Here is a 20,562-nt window from a genome sequence, read left to right as displayed (position 1 = left end):
AGGCTTACTGCACCTCCATGTCACCTTGCACCTCCACTTCACCCTGCACGCAGCCTTACAGCACCTCCATGTCACCTTACACAGTGCCTTACTGCACCCCCATGTCACCTTGCACCTCCATGTCACCTTACACAGTGCCTTACTGCACCCCCATGTCACCTTGCACCTCCATGTCACCTTACACAGTGCCTTACTGCACCTCCATGTCACCTTGCACAATGCCTTACTGCACCTCCATGTCACCTTACACAATGCTTTACTGCACCCCCATGTCACCCTGCACCCAGCCTTACTGCACCCCCATGTCACCCAGCTAGTCACATTCCTCCCACCTGCTACTGGTCATGCCATAGGATGAGAGCAGCAATTACAGGGCAGATGCAGAGAACACGGAAGCATATACAGTATATAATATAATATAACGAGCACATGTAAGACGATACCATTGCAGGAGACAACTGGGGGGGGGGGGGGGTGTATTGGTTGGTAGCGTGACAGAGCCCCACTGATGTGGCTGGAAAAGGTATAGGAGAGTAGAGTAACTGTGAGCACTGTGTTATGGTGGTAATAGAGGAGAATTCCCAGGCACCGGTGACATCACATCACTCCCGGCTGCTGTCTTTGTATGCTATGCGGCTACCGCTCACCTGCAGTATTAGTCAGGTGTCCTAAAGACTCTTCCTACCTGTGCTGGCATTCCCAGCATTGTCCCAGCAGCAGCCCCGTACCCCACACAAGCTGTGCAGCACCAACAGAGTGACTATGGGACACAGCTAACAGTACCCTGGGGAGCATAGCCTGACCAATGAGATCACCGGCCCAGTTACAGAAGGATCTCCCCAGCTCTTTAGCAGTCCAGCATTTAAAAAACAAACAAAAATAGTGTTGGTAGTGCTAGTGCTATTCCGTTGCATACCGGTCCACTTCAAGCGCTGTGATAGATAGATAGTCAAGCTCTCTGACTGGTGACACAGATTACTTCCCAACAACTGAATGTACTATTGAGTATGGGCACTCTGACGAGACACCTGTCTGTGAGCTGTTAAATTAGTATCTAAAGCCTGACTTGATACCTGGCAACCAAGGAACATTATTTTCCTATTTGACAAGTTGTCATTCTCCATTTATGATGTCGTTGTACAACACACCCTATCTATAATAATGAGGAGAGCAAATCCCTGTGCATTGTTCGATTGGATCCAGATCACACCTGAGGAAGTCCTAGCGGATGAAACGCGTAGTGTTTTATCTGTGAACTGAATATATTCAGATATTGGATCTTAACATTGGAACTATTCAATACTGCCGATTGGAAGAATATCCTATGCATTGAGGATTTGAATAAACAAAATGTGATTTTACTATTGTGTATTTATTCTGGTGAATGTGTAGAGCGCATTTGTATTCCTATTTCATACATTTTATATATATATATATATTTCTTTGTCTGAAGACGGGGCCGCCGAGCCCCGAAACGTCACCGCCTTTATTTGCACATGGATTAAAGTTAATCCCTTCACTTTTGCCTTGTCCTGCTGTTATGATGCAGCAGCAGAGAATGTCTTCCAGCACAGTGAGACAATGGGAGGCTGAGAGCAGCAGCACATATACGTAGAAAGTTGCCCAGGACAGCTGCTGCTAAGTGCTACAGAAAGGTCGCGTGAGGGTCCGGAACAGCCGGGACTCCACTAGGGAGAGCAAGAGGCGGCAAGTTCAAGAGTGAAAGCATTGATCAGTGCGATGTGCACTATGTGATCCAAGCTGTGAGTGTAGCAGTGACAGGGGCAGCCTGCATCCCTCAGGTATACCCTCACTGTTCCCTTGTCCCGTTCAGTGATTTATTACTGTCCCGGTAAGCAGACTCCTCATTAACTGTTTGGATGCAGGAAGTGGCTGTACTTTCCTGCATAGTGGTCTGTGCTGCTGCTGTGTGTGACATGGGGACGGTCTGTAACATCTTAGTTTCCTTGCAGTTTATTTTTCATTTGAAGGAAATAATATGTGGGTTATTGTGGGGGATATAATATACGTTTTTTTTTAATGAATCTTTATTATTATTATTCTTATGGGGGGGGGGGGGGGGGCACCTGTGTTGGGCACCCCAAGGGCTTAATCTGGCTCAGCCGACTGCAGGTATTTTCTACATTTTAAATGCGCCACCTCCCACGAATCAGAGCATGGGTGCCAGAAGGTGGGGTCAATGATTGGCTACCAGGCTCAGGAGATGGCACCAAATGGCAGCTGGGTGGTCATGCAGTGATGGGGGAAGTGATCTCGGCTTCTCCTCTCAGTAAGGAGGCCGCAGCAGAAGAGGCCAAGCCGGGGTGGTGAGTGTTGCGGGGAAACTACATATATTATATATTGAGTATAGGTTGGGACGTTAGGGGTCTAGTATCTGAAGGGTCTAGTTATAAAGTGTCATCTTTAAATTAATGGCAGCGTTATACCCGCGTTAACCCGAAGGAAACCAGAAGGCAAAGAACAAACCATCATTACCGCTGAAGGACGGCATTATAACCAAAACACTCAGGAACATCATGTGGCCTCAACTCACCTTTGCCATGAGTGGACCAGGCCCACCACCCCTACGGCTGAAAACACCTGGACTACCCCACACCGTGAGCATGGAGCTGTGAGGGTAAGCAGCAGGGCCAGCCTATGTAGCAACACTTCCCCCACCAGTCCCTTGTAAAGGTGTCAGTCCCCTGCAAATGTGTGTTCATGTCTCAAACACCCCCCCCCCCACGCGGCATACATCTACCCCACCATGTTCTATTCCTGTATTGTGTACCTCCGCAGATTGCACACCCTGCCATTACTGACCTATGCAGTGCACCCAGCTGGTTGCCTCAGATGGTATCTCTGCGGGCAGGGTGTGGGTCACGTGGATGTTTCTGTGCAGGGTTTATCATACTACTACACAAGTATTTGCTTTCCAGTATATGCATTGGGTCCTTGTATGGCTCGCCCCCTACAGTGTAACCTTCGTAGTGCGCCCACCATGGCTGCCTCATCTGGTGCACTTGTGGATGGGATGAAAAATACATGGACCTAAGTATACATTGAAATCATCCATTTTGGGTGATTTCTTATAGGGGTAATCTATTCCTCCCAGGGTAATCCTATGCAGAGCGCCTAAAATGGCTGCCGCACCTGGTACCTTGTCAGGGTGGAGTACACAACCCATGGAAGTTATTATCCAAAATGCTGCACCAACCCTGCATTATACTTACTGTGTGCTCAAGGGTTTCTCTTGTCTGTGACTTGTCTGCTACTGTACCACTAACATCCTCTGTATTATGTGCATTGTTATAATGTCTGTAAAGCGCCTTGAGTCCTGTTGGAGAAAGTGCGCTATCTCTTATATATTTGGCTACATCTGTCACTCAAAGTGTGTCTGAAGCTGTAACGCTGGGTGGAGCCTCTGACTCACATGACAGAGAACCAGCCCAATGAGCCCACAGTCATAGGAGGGACACATTGCTCTGCTCCTGCACTTTCCTTTTAATGTATGATTGCCATCACCTGTGTTGAAGCACCTTTCCTATCAATTAACCTGTTCAACACAGATGGAGGTAATCATACATTAGGAAGAAAGTCCAGCGGCAGAGCATTGTGTCCCTCCTGGCATGGGTCATGTTGGGAGGTATGCACAGTGCCAGACACCCTCTGCCTCCCCATGTTACCCAGCAAAGACACAGCTACTCACCAGACACACCAGGTGAGCGCCCCCCCTCCCGCGATTCACGTCACCCCCGCGCACCCCCCCTCCCGCAACCCCCTTCCGCGCTTTGCGGACCCCCGCCCTCTCCCGCGATTCGCGGACACCTGCGCCCCCTCCCTTCCTTGATTCATGGCACCCCCCGCAATTCACGGCACCCCTAAGCGCCTCTTTAGACCCCCGTATACTCACACACCCCTATCACTACCCAGCTTCCTGCTCTCCTGAACCGTAACTTCCATCACTGGGGAGTCGCTGACGCTGTTTTGCCCACATGCCCCTATCATGCCTCATAGCCCAGCCTCCTGCTCTCATGCACCCTAACTCCCACCCAGTAGGAGCAGACACTGACTCAGGGCCACCATCCTGTACTGCCACGCTGGACCCTCACCCACTGGCAGAAGCAGCACAGTATCTCCCACCCTCCTCTTTAGTCCCCCTTATTCCCACACACCCCTATCACTACCCAGCCTCCTGTTTTCCTGTGTCGTGACCTCCGCCAGTGGGGAGCCGCTGACTCAAAAACACCCTACTATACTATTGCACACACACACACACCTAAACAACATGCACACACAGCCCCCACACCCACAAATGTCACTATACCATCCACACTATCAATGTACATCTTACTCTGTAACCGCTTTTTAATTAAACAAAACAATACACACACCCTTCCACATCATATGCTCTCTATTTAACACATTTCACCTATAACTCAAGTTGCAATACAGGCATCTTTCATACAATTCTAACCATATTTCTCACAATACAAACATTCACAAATTAAGGGGGTGCAGCCCCTTACGACGGTGTGAAGAGCGCCCGTAGGGCGCGATGAATCACCTAGTATAAATTATACTTACTTACATATGTCACTGCTGGGGGGGCACCATACCTGTGTCACTGCTGGGGGGGGCACCATACCTGTGTCACTGCTGGGGGGGGGGCAGCATACCTGTGTCACTGCTGGGGGGGGCACCATACCTGTGTCACTGCTGGGGGGGGGCACCATACCTGTGTCACTGCTGGGGGGGCACTATACCTGTGTCACTGCTGGGGGGGGGGGGCACCATACCTGTGTCACTGCTGGGGGGGGCACCATACCGGTGTCACTGCTGGGGGGGGGGCACCATACCTGTGTCACTGCTGGGGGGGGGGGGGGGGGGGCACCATACCGGTGTCACTGCTGGGGGGGCACTATACCTGTGTCACTGTTGGGAGGGGCACCATACCTGTGTCACTGCTGGGGGGGGCACTATACCTGTGTCACTGCTGGGGGGGCACTATACCTGTGTCACTGCTGGGGGGCACCATACCTGTGTCAATTATGTGTGTCAATTATACTGGCAGCATGGCACTACTGGTGGCACTTTGTCTAGGGCACTACTGTGTGCATTTTGTCTAGGGCATGGGTCTTCAACCTATGGCCCTCCAGATGTTGTAAAAAACTACATGTTCCAACATGCATTGCCACATTTTTTCCTATAAGAGCATACCAAAACTGTCAGGGCATGCTGGGAAATGTAGTTCCACAACATCTGGAGGACCACAGGTTGAAGGCCTGTGGTCTAGGGTGTGTGTGTGTGTCGGGGAAAAATGTGCCGGTGGTCAGCACACTGCCCTAAAAAAATCCTAGAGTGAACACTAATCCACCACTGATCATAGGAAACCCCCCCCCCCCTCACCTCCGCTCCGGCGTTAGTACGCCGGAGCTCCCCTGCTGCCGCTGCCCCAGCCGCCTGTCAGTCATCACTGACCATACAGGAGGCAGTCTCTGGAATGTTTGCGGCGTCTCAGGCACCTGAACTCCGAGTCCCCCCGAGCCTGCTGCCTACGTCACTGCAGTATGGCGGCAGGCTCAGGGATGTTTGGGGGGACTCGGAGTTCAGGAGCCCGAGTCCGGCGTACGATCTTCGGAGGGGGGGGATCCCTAAATGTAGTGCGCCAGTGGTGCTCCGCTGGAGGCACCACTGGCGCACACCTACTACATAGTGCAGCGCAGCTGAGCCCGGAAAATTTCCAGGAATACCACTCAAGTGGTTAAAAAATAAGGGGAACCCTACTCGGTCTGTTCCCTGATTTTTTCTTTTTTTAAATAATGTTTTTCTTTATTGAAGCATGACATACAGTGAATGCACAATATAAGTGTAGAGCACAACCTGTAGTCATTACAAGTTTGTATACAGGAAGAATAGACGAGTTGCAGCATACGTTTTGTAGCAGTGTCTTTCATTACAATCAGCATAAAATATAAAAGAGAAAATAAAAGAATACGTCTGGATCCGCGCCTATACCCACTCCAGCCCCAACTAGGGGTGCATGGCCCGTTACAGCAAGTGATATTGGGGGATCCTTCATACACACTCGTGTTTCATACCACAGGGTGTTCACTTCCATATCTGCTCCTTCTTAGATTCTGACAGGGTTTCTATAGAACTTCCCACGTTTCTAAGAATTTCTCCATACATTTTTCTTTTTGTAACGAAGCCTCGAGCCACTCCATTCTAAAAATATAGAACAATTTATCCAAGGAAAAGTGAAAATGGAGGGGCCGTGGGTTGTATCCATAATTGAAGGATGCATTTTTTTGCAGCCGTGGATACAATTATTAGTAACTTTTTGACTCCCAGTGCTATTCGAGTACGTTCCGGCGTTATAACGAATATCGCTCACTCAGGTGTCAGGGGTAAGCAATTTACTAGATGCTGAGTGACAAATCTCCAAACCTGGATCCAGAATCTCCAGAAAGCTCAAGTTTAATGTAGTATACATTTATTTATAAAACATTTCCCACACTGCAAGCATGGAAAAGGTTTCTCTGATGTCTAATAAGAAGGAATTTATTGCTAAAACATTTCCCACACTCAGAACATGAAAATGGTTTCTCACCTGAATGTAACCTCTCATGTGTAACAAGATTGAATTTAAGTGTAAAACATTTCCCACACTCAGAACATGAAAATGGTTTCTCACCTGTATGTACCCTCTCATGTGTAACAAGATTGGATTTATTTCTATAACATTTCCCACACTCAGAACATGAAAATGGTTTCTCACCTGTATGTTCCCTCTCATGTATAACAAGATTGGACTTATTGCTAAAACATTTCCCACACTCAGAACATGAAAATGGTTTCTCACCTGTATGTACCCTCTCATGTGTAACAAGAGTGGATTTAAGTGTAAAACATTTCCCACACTCAGAACATGAAAATGGTTTCTCACCTGTATGTACCCTCTCATGTGTAACAAGATTAGATTTTTTTGTAAAATATTTCCCACATTCAGAACATGAAAATGGTTTCTCACCTGTATGTACCCTCTCATGTGTAACAAGAGTAGATTTTTTTGTAAAAGATTTCCCACATTCAGAACATGAAAATGGTTTCTCACCTGTATGTACCCTCTTATGTTTAGCAAGACTGGATTTATTGCTATAACATTTCCAACATTCAGAACATGAAAATGGTTTCTCACCTGTATGTACCCTCTCATGTATAACAAGACTGGATTTATTGCTATAACATTTCCCACACTCAGAACATGAAAATGATTTATCACCTCTACATAGTCTTTCATGTTTAACATGATGTGATTTATGAGTAAATGATTTCCCACATTCAGAACATGAAAATGGTTTCTCAACTGTGTGACTTCTCTCATGTATAACAAGAGTAGATTTTCTTGTAAAACATTTCCCACATTCAGAACATGGAAATGGTTTCTCACCTGTGTTATGTATCTGATGTAAAACAGAATCTGACTGATGTATAGAACTCTTACCAAACTCAGATCTGGATGATATTGTATCATCTTTATGATCTGCACTGGGTGTAGTAAGGTCTGAATGATCAGGAGAAGGTTCCTCATGACTAGAGGGACCAGATGAAATCTCTGCACTGTGAAATGTTGGGTGTGTATTGGGGATAATGGGATTTTCCTCTGGAGAATCTTGTCTGATGTTCTTATCTTCTAGTATATAACCTGGAGACACAATGAGATCTCCCTCCGAGGTATTCCTGCTTGTGCGCCCATCTACAGGAAACAGATGAATGACAACAGACAGAATTGTTTACATTGAGAAACAAATGTTCATGGTGGTTTTATCACTTAAACTGAACATGTCTAATGCTGCGTACACACTGGCCGATAAATCGCTGGTCCGTCAGCCACTGGGCACCAGTAATAGGAATGTAACCAACATGATCTTTAAAACAGAGCCGATGGCCGATATATTGGTGCATCGCGCTATGGGCCTGACTCTGGATGACCTGGGACCGAGACCCACAGTATCCGCCCTGAGGATGGGGCTGATGGCTCCCAATGTATGAGATACACCAGAGAGTGTGGGGAGGAGACTGGTCAGATCTCTGGGCTGGTAACACACAGTGACATGATGTGAGGGGGAGAGCAGGAGTATAATAGGGGCTGATGGCTCCTGATGTATGAGATACACCAGAGAGTGTGGGGAGGAGACTGGTCAGATCTCTGGGCTGGTAACACACAGTGACATGATGTGAGGGGGAGAGCAGGAGTATAATAGGGGCTGATGGCTCCTGATGTATGAGATACACCAGAGAGTGTGGGGAGGAGACTGGTCAGATCTCTGGGCTGGTAACACACAGTGACATGATGTGAGGGGGAGAGCAGGAGTATAATAGGGGCTGATGGCTCCTGATGTATGAGATACACCAGAGAGTGTGGGGAGGAGACTGGTCAGATCTCTGGGCTGGTAACACACAGTGACATGATGTGAGGGGGAGAGCAGGAGTATAATAGGGGCTGATGGCTCCTGATGTATGAGATACACCAGAGAGTGCGGGGAGGAGACTGGTCATATCTCTGGGCTGGTAACACACAGTGACATGATGTGTGGAGGAGAGCAGGAGTATAATAGGGGCTGATGGCTCCTGATGTATGAGATACAACAGAGAGTGCGGGGAGGAGACTGGTCAGATCTCTGGGCTGGTAACACAGTGACATGATGTGAGGGGGAGAGCAGGAGTATAATAGGGAATGATGGCTCCTGATGCATGATATACACCAGAGAGTGTGGGGAGGAGACTGGTCAGATCTCTGGACTGGTAACACACAGTGACATGATGTGTGGAGGAGAGCAGGAGTATAATAGGGGCTGATGGCTCCTGATGTATGAGATACACCAGAGAGTGCGGGGAGGAGACTGGTCATATTTCTGAGCTGGTAACACACAGTGACATGATGTGTGGAGGAGAGCAGGAGTATAATAGGGGCTGATGGCTCCTGATGTATGAGATACACCAGAGAGTGTGGGGAGGAGACTGGTCAGATCTCTGGGCTGGTAACACACAGTGACATGATGTGAGGGGGAGAGCAGGAGTATAATAGGGGCTGATGGCTCCTGATGTATGAGATACACCAGAGAGTGCGGGGAGGAGACTGGTCATATCTCTGGGCTGGTAACACACAGTGACATGATGTGAGGGGGAGAGCAGGAGTATAATAGGGGCTGATGGCTCCTGATGTATGAGATACACCAGAGAGTGTGGGGAGGAGACTGGTCAGATCTCTGGGCTGGTAACACACAGTGACATGATGTGAGGGGGAGAGTAGGAGTATAATAGGGGCTGATGGCTCCTGATGTATGAGATACACCAGAGAGTGTGGGGAGGAGACTGGTCAGATCTCTGGGCTGGTAACACACAGTGACATGATGTGAGGGGGAGAGCAGGAGTATAATAGGGGCTGATGGCTCCTGATGTATGAGATACACCAGAGAGTGTGGGGAGGAGACTGGTCAGATCTCTGGGCTGGTAACACACAGTGACATGATGTGAGGGGGAGAGCAGGAGTATAATAGGGGCTGATGGCTCCTGATGTATGAGATACACCAGAGAGTGCGGGGAGGAGACTGGTCAGATCTCTGGGCTGGTAACACACAGTGACATGATGTGAGGGGGAGAGCAGGAGTATAATAGGGGCTGATGGCTCCTGATGTATGAGATACACCAGAGAGTGCGGGGAGGAGACTGGTCATATCTCTGGGCTGGTAACACACAGTGACATGATGTGTGGAGGAGAGCAGGAGTATAATAGGGGCTGATGGCTCCTGATGTATGAGATACAACAGAGAGTGCGGGGAGGAGACTGGTCAGATCTCTGGGCTGGTAACACAGTGACATGATGTGAGGGGGAGAGCAGGAGTATAATAGGGAATGATGGCTCCTGATGCATGATATACACCAGAGAGTGTGGGGAGGAGACTGGTCAGATCTCTGGACTGGTAACACACAGTGACATGATGTGTGGAGGAGAGCAGGAGTATAATAGGGGCTGATGGCTCCTGATGTATGAGATACACCAGAGAGTGCGGGGAGGAGACTGGTCATATTTCTGAGCTGGTAACACACAGTGACATGATGTGTGGAGGAGAGCAGGAGTATAATAGGGGCTGATGGCTCCTGATGTATGAGATACACCAGAGAGTGTGGGGAGGAGACTGGTCAGATCTCTGGGCTGGTAACACACAGTGACATGATGTGAGGGGGAGAGCAGGAGTATAATAGGGGCTGATGGCTCCTGATGTATGAGATACACCAGAGAGTGTGGGGAGGAGACTGGTCAGATCTCTGGGCTGGTAACACACAGTGACATGATGTGAGGGGGAGAGCAGGAGTATAATAGGGGCTGATGGCTCCTGATGTATGAGATACACCAGAGAGTGTGGGGAGGAGACTGGTCAGATCTCTGGGCTGGTAACACACAGTGACATGATTTGAGGGGGAGAGTAGGAGTATAATAGGGGCTGATGGCTCCTGATGTATGAGATACACCAGAGAGTAAGGGGAGGAGACTGGTCAGATCTCTGGGCTGGTAACACACAGTGACATGATGTGAGGGGGAGAGCAGGAGTATATTAGGGACTGATGGCTCCTGATGTATGAGATACACCAGAGAGTGAGGGGAGGAGACTGGTCATATCTCTGGGCTGGTAACACACAGTGACATGATGTGAGGGGGAGAGCAGGAGTAGAATAGGGGCTGATGGCTCCTGATGTATGAGATACACCAGAGAGTGTGGGGGGGAGACTGGTCAGATCTCTGGTAACACACAGTGACATGATGTGAGGGGGGAGAGTAGGAGTATAATAGGGGCTGATGGCTCCTGATGTATGATATACACCAGAGAGTGTGGGGAGGAGACTGGTCAGATCTCTGGGCTGGTAACACACAGTGACATGATGTGACAGGGGGAGAGCAGGAGTATAATAGGGGCTGATGTCTCCTGATTTCTGAGATAGCTGTAAAGCTGTATTCACATAACAAGGAAAATACTGTATGCAATAAGTGATTATTCCTCACCTGTCCTGGGATCTGTAGGGATTTCCTCCTTACACTGCTGGTCACCCCTCATATATGTTTCTTCTGTCTCTGTATCTTCTTTCTTATCAGACACATAAGACTCTTCTCTGATCTTCATATCCGTCACATACGTCTCTTCTTCCTCTGTATCTTCTGCCTTAATGTCAGTCACATACGTCTCTTCTTCCTCTGTATCTTCTGCCTTAATGTCAGTCACATACGTCTCTTCTTCTCCCTTTATTTCTTCAACCTTAATATCAGACATAGCTTCACATTGAACCTACAAATAAATATCACATAAATAATGTCTGACAGTATTGAGCTTACACAGTAGATTATAGATGTATAAGACACACACACACACACACACACACCTGTTGCAATTCATATAGCGACAGTCACTTTGGTATATTGGGGAGACCCTTATTCCCACCTACCTGATCCTCCTGTGGGGTCCTGTGAGTCTCCTCTGTACAATGCTGGGAATACAGAGGACGGAGACATCTCTCTGGGGTATCTCTGTTACTGGGCCCATCTGTAGGAGACACACAGTGACTGAGGACATGGTATATATGTGATTATCCTGGGAATACAGAGGACAGGGACATCTCTCTGGGGTATCTCTGTTACTGGGCCCATCTGTAGGAGGTACACAGTGACTGAGGACATGGTATATATGTGATTATCCTGGGAATACAGAAGATGGGGACATCTCTCTGGGGTATCTCTGTTACTGGGCCCATCTGTAGGAGACACACAGTGACTAAATATATTGTACATGTGGATTAGCAGATTATGTGTATAGGGGACCCCAATACCTGCTCTCCCCTGTACAATAACATGAAGTCTCCTCTTACCCAGTGATGTGAGGGGCCGGTGATTCTCCATCGTAACATTCCTGCACAGACCCTTGTGTTCCTCTATATACTCCTCCTCCTGCATGGAGAGACAGACAGTGACATCCTGACACCTTCTAGGAAACTGACACACACAGTGATACAGTCATCACCCAGACACATCCCCCGGTGTTACTGTATAATGTCCCATTCCCAGCAGTCTCCTCTCTGGTCACATCCCCCGAAGTTACTGTATAATGCCCCATTCCCAGCAGTCACCTCTCCGGTCACATCCCTCAGTGTTACTGTATAATGCCCCATTCCCAGCAATCACCTCTCCGGTCACATCCCTCAGTGTTACTGTATAATGCCCCATTCCCAGCAGCCACCTCTCCGGTCACATCCCTCAGTGTTACTGTATATTGCCCCATTCCCAGCAGTCACCTCTCCGGTCACACCCCCTGGTGTTACTGTATACTGCCCCATTCCCAGCAGTCACCTCTCCGGTCACATCCCTCAGTGTTACTGTATAATGTCCCATTTCCAGCAGTCACCTCCCCGGTCACATCCCCCGGTGTTACTGTATAATGTCCCATTCCCAGCAGTAACCTCTCCGGTCACATCCCCCGGTGTTACTGTATAATGTCCCATTCCCAGCAGTCACCTCTCCGGTCAGCAGCTGGATGATCTTGTCGGTGAGTTCCAGGATCTTCTGCTCCTTGTCTCTCCCATGTATCAGTGAGTGAGGTGGAGGCACCATTATAGGGCTCTGGGTCCTGCTCATTTCTCCTGACACACAGGGATGGCAACTCTGTGTCTCATGGTCACTGGATGTCTTCTTCACTACTATGTAACCCTGTGTATTGGAAAATACACTATTACTGCATACACTCCCAGTACCCTCTCTTATTGCTATGTGATGTCACCTCCAAGATCCACTAGTCAGGTCACTGTAGTATTAATAGATCAGTGACACTCCCAGATCCAATCACCTCCTCAGTCACGTCCCTGTATTATTACTATAGATATAAGTGATGTCACAGTGACACTCCCAGATCCCCTCACCTCCCCAGTCACGTCCCTGTATTAATACTATAGATATAAGTGATGTCACAGTGACACTCCCAGATCCCCTCACCTCCCCAGTCACGTCCCTGTATTATTACTATAGATATAAGTGATGTCACAGTGACTCTCCCAGATCCCCTCACCTCACCAGTCACGTCCCTGTATTATTACTATAGATATAAGTGATGTCACAGTGACTCTCCCAGATCCCCTCACCTCACCAGTCACGTCCCTGTATTATTTCTATAGATATAAGTGATGTCATAGTGATGCCCCCAGATCCCCCCACCTCCCCAGTCTCCTCCCTGTATTATTACTATAGATAAGTGACGTCACAGTGACGCTCCCAGATCCCCTCACCTCCCCAGTCACGTCCCTGTATTATTACTATAGATATAAGTGATGTCACAGTGACGCTCCCAGATCCCCTCACCTCCCCAGTCACGTCCCTGTATTATTACTATAGATATAAGTGATGTCACAGTGACGCTCCCAGATCCCCTCACCTCCCCAGTCACGTCCCTGTATTAATACTATAGATATAAGTGATGTCACAGTGACACTCCCAGATCCCCTCACCTCCCCAGTCACGTCCCTGTATTAATACTATAGATATAAGTGATGTCACAGTGACACTCCCAGATCCCCTCACCTCCCCAGTCACGTCCCTGTATTATTACTATAGATATAAGTGATGTCACAGTGACTCTCCCAGATCCCCTCACCTCACCAGTCACGTCCCTGTATTATTTCTATAGATATAAGTGATGTCATAGTGATGCCCCCAGATCCCCCCACCTCCCCAGTCTCCTCCCTGTATTATTACTATAGATAAGTGACGTCACAGTGACGCTCCCAGATCCCCTCACCTCCCCAGTCACGTCCCTGTATTATTACTATAGATATAAGTGATGTCACAGTGACGCTCCCAGATCCCCTCACCTCCCCAGTCACGTCCCTGTATTATTACTATAGATATAAGTGATGTCACAGTGACGCTCCCAGATCCCCTCACCTCCCCAGTCACGTCCCTGTATTAATACTATAGATATAAGTGATGTCACAGTGACACTCCCAGATCCCCTCACCTCCCCAGTCACGTCCCTGTATTAATACTATAGATATAAGTGATGTCACAGTGACACTCCCAGATCCCCTCACCTCCCCAGTCACGTCCCTGTATTATTACTATAGATATAAGTGATGTCACAGTGACTCTCCCAGATCCCCTCACCTCACCAGTCACGTCCCTGTATTATTTCTATAGATATAAGTGATGTCATAGTGATGCCCCCAGATCCCCCCACCTCCCCAGTCTCCTCCCTGTATTATTACTATAGATAAGTGACGTCACAGTGACGCTCCCAGATCCCCTCACCTCCCCAGTCACGTCCCTGTATTATTACTATAGATATAAGTGATGTCACAGTGACGCTCCCAGATCCCCTCACCTCCCCAGTCACGTCCCTGTATTATTACTATAGATATAAGTGATGTCACAGTGACGCTCCCAGATCCCCTCACCTCCCCAGTCACGTCCCTGTATTATTACTATAGATATAAGTGATGTCACAGTGACGCTCCCAGATCCCCTCACCTCCCCAGTCATGTCCCTGTATTATTACTATAGATATAAGTGATGTCACAGTGACGCTCCCAGATCCCCTCACCTCCCCAGTCACGTCCCTGTATTATTACTATAGATATAAGTGATGTCACAGTGTCGCTTCCAGATCCCCTCACCTCCCCAGTCACGTCCCTGTATTATTACTATAGATATAAGTGATGTCACAGTGACACTCCCAGATCCCCTCACCTCCCCAGTCACGTCCCTGTATTATTACTATAGATATGTGATGTCACAGTGACGCTCCCAGATCCCCTCACCTCCCTAGTCACGTCCCTGTATTATTACTATAGCTATAAGTGATGTCACAATGACCCTCCCAGATCCCCTCACCTCCCGGTATTATTACTATAGATATACATGATGTCACAGTGACGCTCCCAGATCCCCTCACCTCCCCAGTCACGTCCCTGTATTATTACTATAGATATAAGTGATGTCACAGTGACGCTCCCAGACCCCCTCACCTCCCCAGTCACGTCCCTGTATTATTACTATAGATAAGTGACGTCACAGTGATGCTCCCAGATCCCCTCACCTCCCCAGTCACGTCCCTGTATTATTACTATAGATATAAGTGACATCACAGTGACGCTCCCAGATCCCCTCACCTCCCCAGTCACGTCCCGGTATTATTACTATAGATATAAGTGATGTCACAGTGACGCTCCCAGATCCCCTCACCTCCCCAGTCACGTCCCTGTATTATTACTATAGATATAAGTGATGTCACAGTGACGCTCCCAGATCCCCTCACCTCCCCAGTCACGTCCCTGTATTATAACTATAGATATAAGTGATGTCACAGTGACACTCCCAGATCCCCTCACCTCCACAGTCATGTCCCCGTATTATTACTGTAGATATAAGTGATGTCACAGTGACACTCCCAGATCCCCTCACCTCCCCAGTCACATCCCTGTATTATTACTATAGATATAAGTGATGTCACAGTGACACCCCCCAGATCCCCTCACCTCCCCAGTCACGTCCCTGTATTATTACTGTAGATATAGGTGATGTGACAGTGACGCTCCCAGATCCCCTCACCTCCCCAGTCACATCCCTGTATTATTACTATAGATATAAGTGATGTCACAGTGACACTCCCAGATCCCCTCACCTCCCCAGTCACATCCCTGTATTATTACTATAGATATAAGTGATGTCACAGTGACACTCCCAGATCCCCTCACCTCCCCAGTCACGTCCCTGTATTATTACTATAGATATAAGTGATGTCACAGTGACACTCCCAGATTCCCTCACCTCCCCAGTCAGGTCCCTGTATTATTACTATAGATATAAGTGATGTCACAGTGACACTCCCAGATCCCCTCACCTCCCAAGTCACGTCCCTGTATTATTACTATAGATATAAGTGATGTCACAGTGACACTCCCAGGTCCCCTCACCTCCCCAGTCACGTCCCTGTATTATTACTATAGATATAAGTGATGTCACAGTGACACTGCCAGATCCCCTCACCTCCCCAGTCACGTCCCTGTATTATTACTATAGATATAAGTGATGTCACAGTGACGCTCCCAGATCCCCTCACCTCCCCAGTCACGTCCCTGTATTATTACTATAGATATAAGTGATGTCACAGTGACGCTCCCAGATCCCCTCACCTCCCCAGTCACGTCCCTGTATTATTACTATAGATATAAGTGATGCTCCCAGATCCCCTCACCTCCCCAGTCACGTCCCTGTATTATTACTATAGATATAAGTGATGTCACAGTGACGCTCCCAGATCCCCTCACCTCCCTAGTCATGTCCCTGTATTATTACTATAGATAAGTGATGTCACAGTGACGCTCCCAGATCCCCTCACCTCCCCAGTCACATCCCTGTATTATTACTATAGATATAAGTGATGTCACAGTGACGCTCCCAGATCCCCTCACCTCCCCAGTCACGTCCCTGTATTATTACTATAGATAAGTGACGTCACAGTGATGCTCCCAGATCCCCTCACCTCCCCAGTCAAGTCCCTGTATTATTACTATAGATATAAGTGACGTCACAGTGACGCTCCCAGATCCCCTCACCTCCCCAGTCACGTCCCTGTATTATTACTATAGATATAAGTGACGTCACAGTGACGCTCCCAGATCCCCTCACCTCCCCAGTCACGTCCCTGTATTATTACTATAGATATAAGTGATGTCACAGTGACCCTCCCAGATCCCCTCACCTCCCGGTATTATTACTATAGATATACATGATGTCACAGTGACGCTCCCAGATCCCCTCACCTCCCCAGTCACGTCCCTGTATTATTACTATAGATATAAGTGATGTCACAGTGACGCTCCCAGATCCCCTCACCTCCCCAGTCACGTCCCTGTATTATTACTATAGATATAAGTGATGTCACAGTGACGCTCCCAGATCCCCTCACCTCCCCAGTCACGTCCCTGTATTATTACTATAGATATAAGTGATGTCACAGTGACGCTCCCAGATCCCCTCACCTCCCCAGTCACATCCCTGTATTATTACTATAGACATAAGTGATGTCACAGTGACGCTCCCAGATCCCCTCACCTCCCCAGTCACGTCCCTGTATTATTACTATAGATAAGTGACGTCACAGTGACGCTCCCAGATCCCCTCACCTCCCCAGTCACGTCCCTGTATTATTACTATAGATATAAGTGACGTCACAGTGACGCTCCCAGATCCCCTCACCTCCCCAGTCACGTCCCTGTATTATTACTATAGATATAAGTGATGTCACAGTGACGCTCCCAGATCCCCTCACCTCCCCAGTCACGTCCCTGTATTATTACTATAGATATAAGTGATGTCACAGTGACGCTCCCAGATCCCCTCACCTCCCCAGTCACGTCCCTGTATTATTACTATAGATATAAGTGATGTCACAGTGACACTCCCAGATCCCCTCACCTCCACAGGCATGTCCCCGTATTATTACTGTAGATATAAGTCATGTCACAGTGACACTCCCAGATCCCCTCACCTCCCCAGTCACATCCCTGTATTATTACTATAGATATAAGTGATGTCACAGTGACACCCCCCAGATCCCCTCACCTCCCCAGTCACGTCCCTGTATTATTACTATAGATATAAGTGATGTCACAGTGACACTCCCAGATTCCCTCACCTCCCCAGTCAGGTCCCTGTATTATTACTATAGATATAAGTGATGTCACAGTGACACTCCCAGATCCCCTCACCTCCAAAGTCACGTCCCTGTATTATTACTATAGATATAAGTGATGTCACAGTGACGCTCCCAGATCTCCTCACCTCCCCAGTCACGTCCCTGTATTATTACTATAGATATAAGTGATGTCACAGTGACGCTCCCAGATCCCCTCACCTCCCCAGTCACGTCCCTGTATTATTACTATAGATATAAGTGATGTCACAGTGACGCTCCCAGATCCCCTCACCTCCCCAGTCACGTCCCTGTATTATTACTATAGATATAAGTGATGTCACAGTGACACTCCCAGATCCCCTCACCTCCCCAGTCACGTCCCTGTATTATTACTATAGATATAGGTGATGTCACAGTGACACTCCCAGATCCCCTCACCTCCCCAGTCACGTCCCTGTATTATTACTATAGATATAAGTGATGTCACAGTGACGCTCCCAGATCCCCTCACCTCCCCAGTCATGTCCCTGTATTATTACTATAGATATAAGTGATGTCACAGTGACACTCCCAGTTCCCCTCACCTCCCCAGTCACGTCCCTGTATTATTACTATAGATATAAGTGATGTCACAGTGACGCTCCCAGATCCCCTCACCTCCCCAGTCACGTCCCTGTATTATTACTATAGATATAAGTGATGTCACAGTGACACTCCCAGATCCCCTCACCTCCCCAGTCACGTCCCTGTATTATTACTATAGATATAAGTGATGTCACAGTGACAATCCCAGTTCCCCTCACCTCCCCAGTCACGTCCCTGTATTATTACTATAGATATAAGTGATGTCACAGTGACACTCCCAGATCCCCTCACCTCCCTGTATTATTACTATAGATATAAGTGATGTCACAGTGACGCTCCCAGATCCCCTCACCTCCCCAGTCATGTCCCTGTATTATTACTATAGATATAGGTGATGTCACAGTGACGCTCCCAGATCCCCTCACCTCCCCAGTCACGTCCCTGTATTATTACTATAGATATAAGTGATGTCACAGTGACGCTCCCAGATCCCCTCACCTCCCCAGTCAGCAGGTAGATGATCTCCAGGGTGAGATTTAGAATCCTCTCAGTCATGTGACTCTGGTCCTTGTCCATCCTCGGGGAATCAGTGACGTGTCTCATCCTCACGTGATGTCTAGTAAACACTCCGTTTCCTCACTGCTCCGTTGTCTAGGTGTAAATATAATTACAATAAACACCACACAGTACACATGTAACATATTAGGTAAAGGTGCCCATACACTAGTCCGATTTGGGCCAATTTCACCCGATCCCTATGGAACCTGCCGAGAAATCGGATGTGTTTGATGTCCACCTTGGGTCCAATTCACATCGGACCTGAGCAGGAGGTCGGACCTGCTGCCCACCAGCTGACTCGGCCCTCATCCTGGTGGCTGGGAATGGGGTCGCATGGGATACATTGTATGTGAAAGGACAGTATGTGATGCATCGCATTCAGGTCCCAGGTGGCTCGGAGGGGTTTGCATGGCCATACACTGTTGCGATACATCCCAGTAGTGTATGGCCACCATAAGAGAAATCCACACAGAGGCACAACAGCAGCTGCCTCTAATGTTTCCACATATAAATATACATCATACAGAGAACAATGGGTGCATGTATAGTATAAGCGCTATAGTATACCACTACAACGTTCATTGTACTACATGGTTATCTCAAAGTCATTGTAATGGGGCACCAAAGGCTGCTCGCCCTGTATAATCATCATACTACTACTAAGAAGATATCAGAGACTAAAAACCCTGAAAATTTTTTTATATCTAATTAATTAAAGTTTTGTAACAGGACAACAAAAGCTGCTCCCTGATAATAATAATAATAATAATAATAAAATACAAAGCAGAGGCTGCTCAACTACAAAATAATAACACCACACCAGAGGCTGCTCCCCCTGTATAATATTTGTAACATTACACAACAGGCCGATCCCCTGTATATCATTTGTAACAGGACGCCACAGACCACTCCATCTGCATAAATAGGACGCCACAGCCCGCTCCCCCTGCATTAACAGGATGCCACAGGCCGCTCCACCTGTATAAAAAGGACACTACAAGGCTCTCCCACTGTATAAACACCACACCAGAGGCTGCTCCCCATTTAATATTTGTAACAGGACACCACAGGCCACCCCCCCCCCTGTATAAACAGGATGTTACAGGCCACTCCCCCTGTATAAACAGGATGCTACAAGTCACTCCCCCTGTATAAACAGGACACCAGAGGCCACTCACACCAAAGGCCACTCCAACTGCATAAACAGGACACCACAGACCACCCCCCCCCCCCTCTGAATAACAGGCCACCACAGGCTGTGTGTGCCCCCCCATCCTGTGTAATAGGCCGCTACCCCCCTGTGTAGCAGGCCGCTCCACCCATGTAACAGGCAACTGCAGGCCGCTCACCCCCTGTAACAGATATCCACAGGCTGCTCCCTTTCTGTGTAACATGCCGCAGACTGCTCCCCCTGTATAACAGGACGCCGCAGGCCGCTTCCCCCTCGGAACAGGACGCCACAGGCCACTCCCCCTATATAACAGGACGCCACAGGCCACTCCCCCTATATAACAGGACGCCGCTGGTCGCTCCCCCTATATAACAGGACACCACAGGCCGCTCCCCCTGTATAACAGGACGCCGCTGGTCGCTCCCCCTGTATAACAGGACACCACAGGCCACTCCCCCTGTATAACAGGGCACCACATACTGCTCCCCCTGTATAATAACACCAGGACAGCAC

At 48.3% G+C, this 20,562-nt stretch overlaps 1 protein-coding gene across 1 annotated transcript in view; it reads right to left on the bottom strand.

Moving 5' to 3' along the window:
* LOC146010220 (uncharacterized) overlaps positions 1 to 20,562 on the bottom strand; it is a 137,929-nt gene that overhangs the window by 44,756 nt on the left and 72,611 nt on the right. The window contains exon 9 of the mRNA XM_083151256.1: positions 6,548 to 7,117. Coding sequence (XP_083007382.1) covers positions 6,548 to 7,117 — 570 coding nt within the window. The remainder of the gene's footprint in view (positions 1 to 6,547; positions 7,118 to 20,562) is intronic.

Source organism: Crinia signifera, chromosome 6 (genome assembly GCF_055691185.1).
Source record: "Crinia signifera chromosome 6, ASM5569118v1, whole genome shotgun sequence".
Taxonomy (NCBI): Eukaryota; Metazoa; Chordata; class Amphibia; order Anura; family Myobatrachidae; genus Crinia; species Crinia signifera.
The sequence above is the reverse complement of the archived record's forward strand: the minus strand, read 5'-3'. Positions and strand labels throughout refer to the sequence as shown.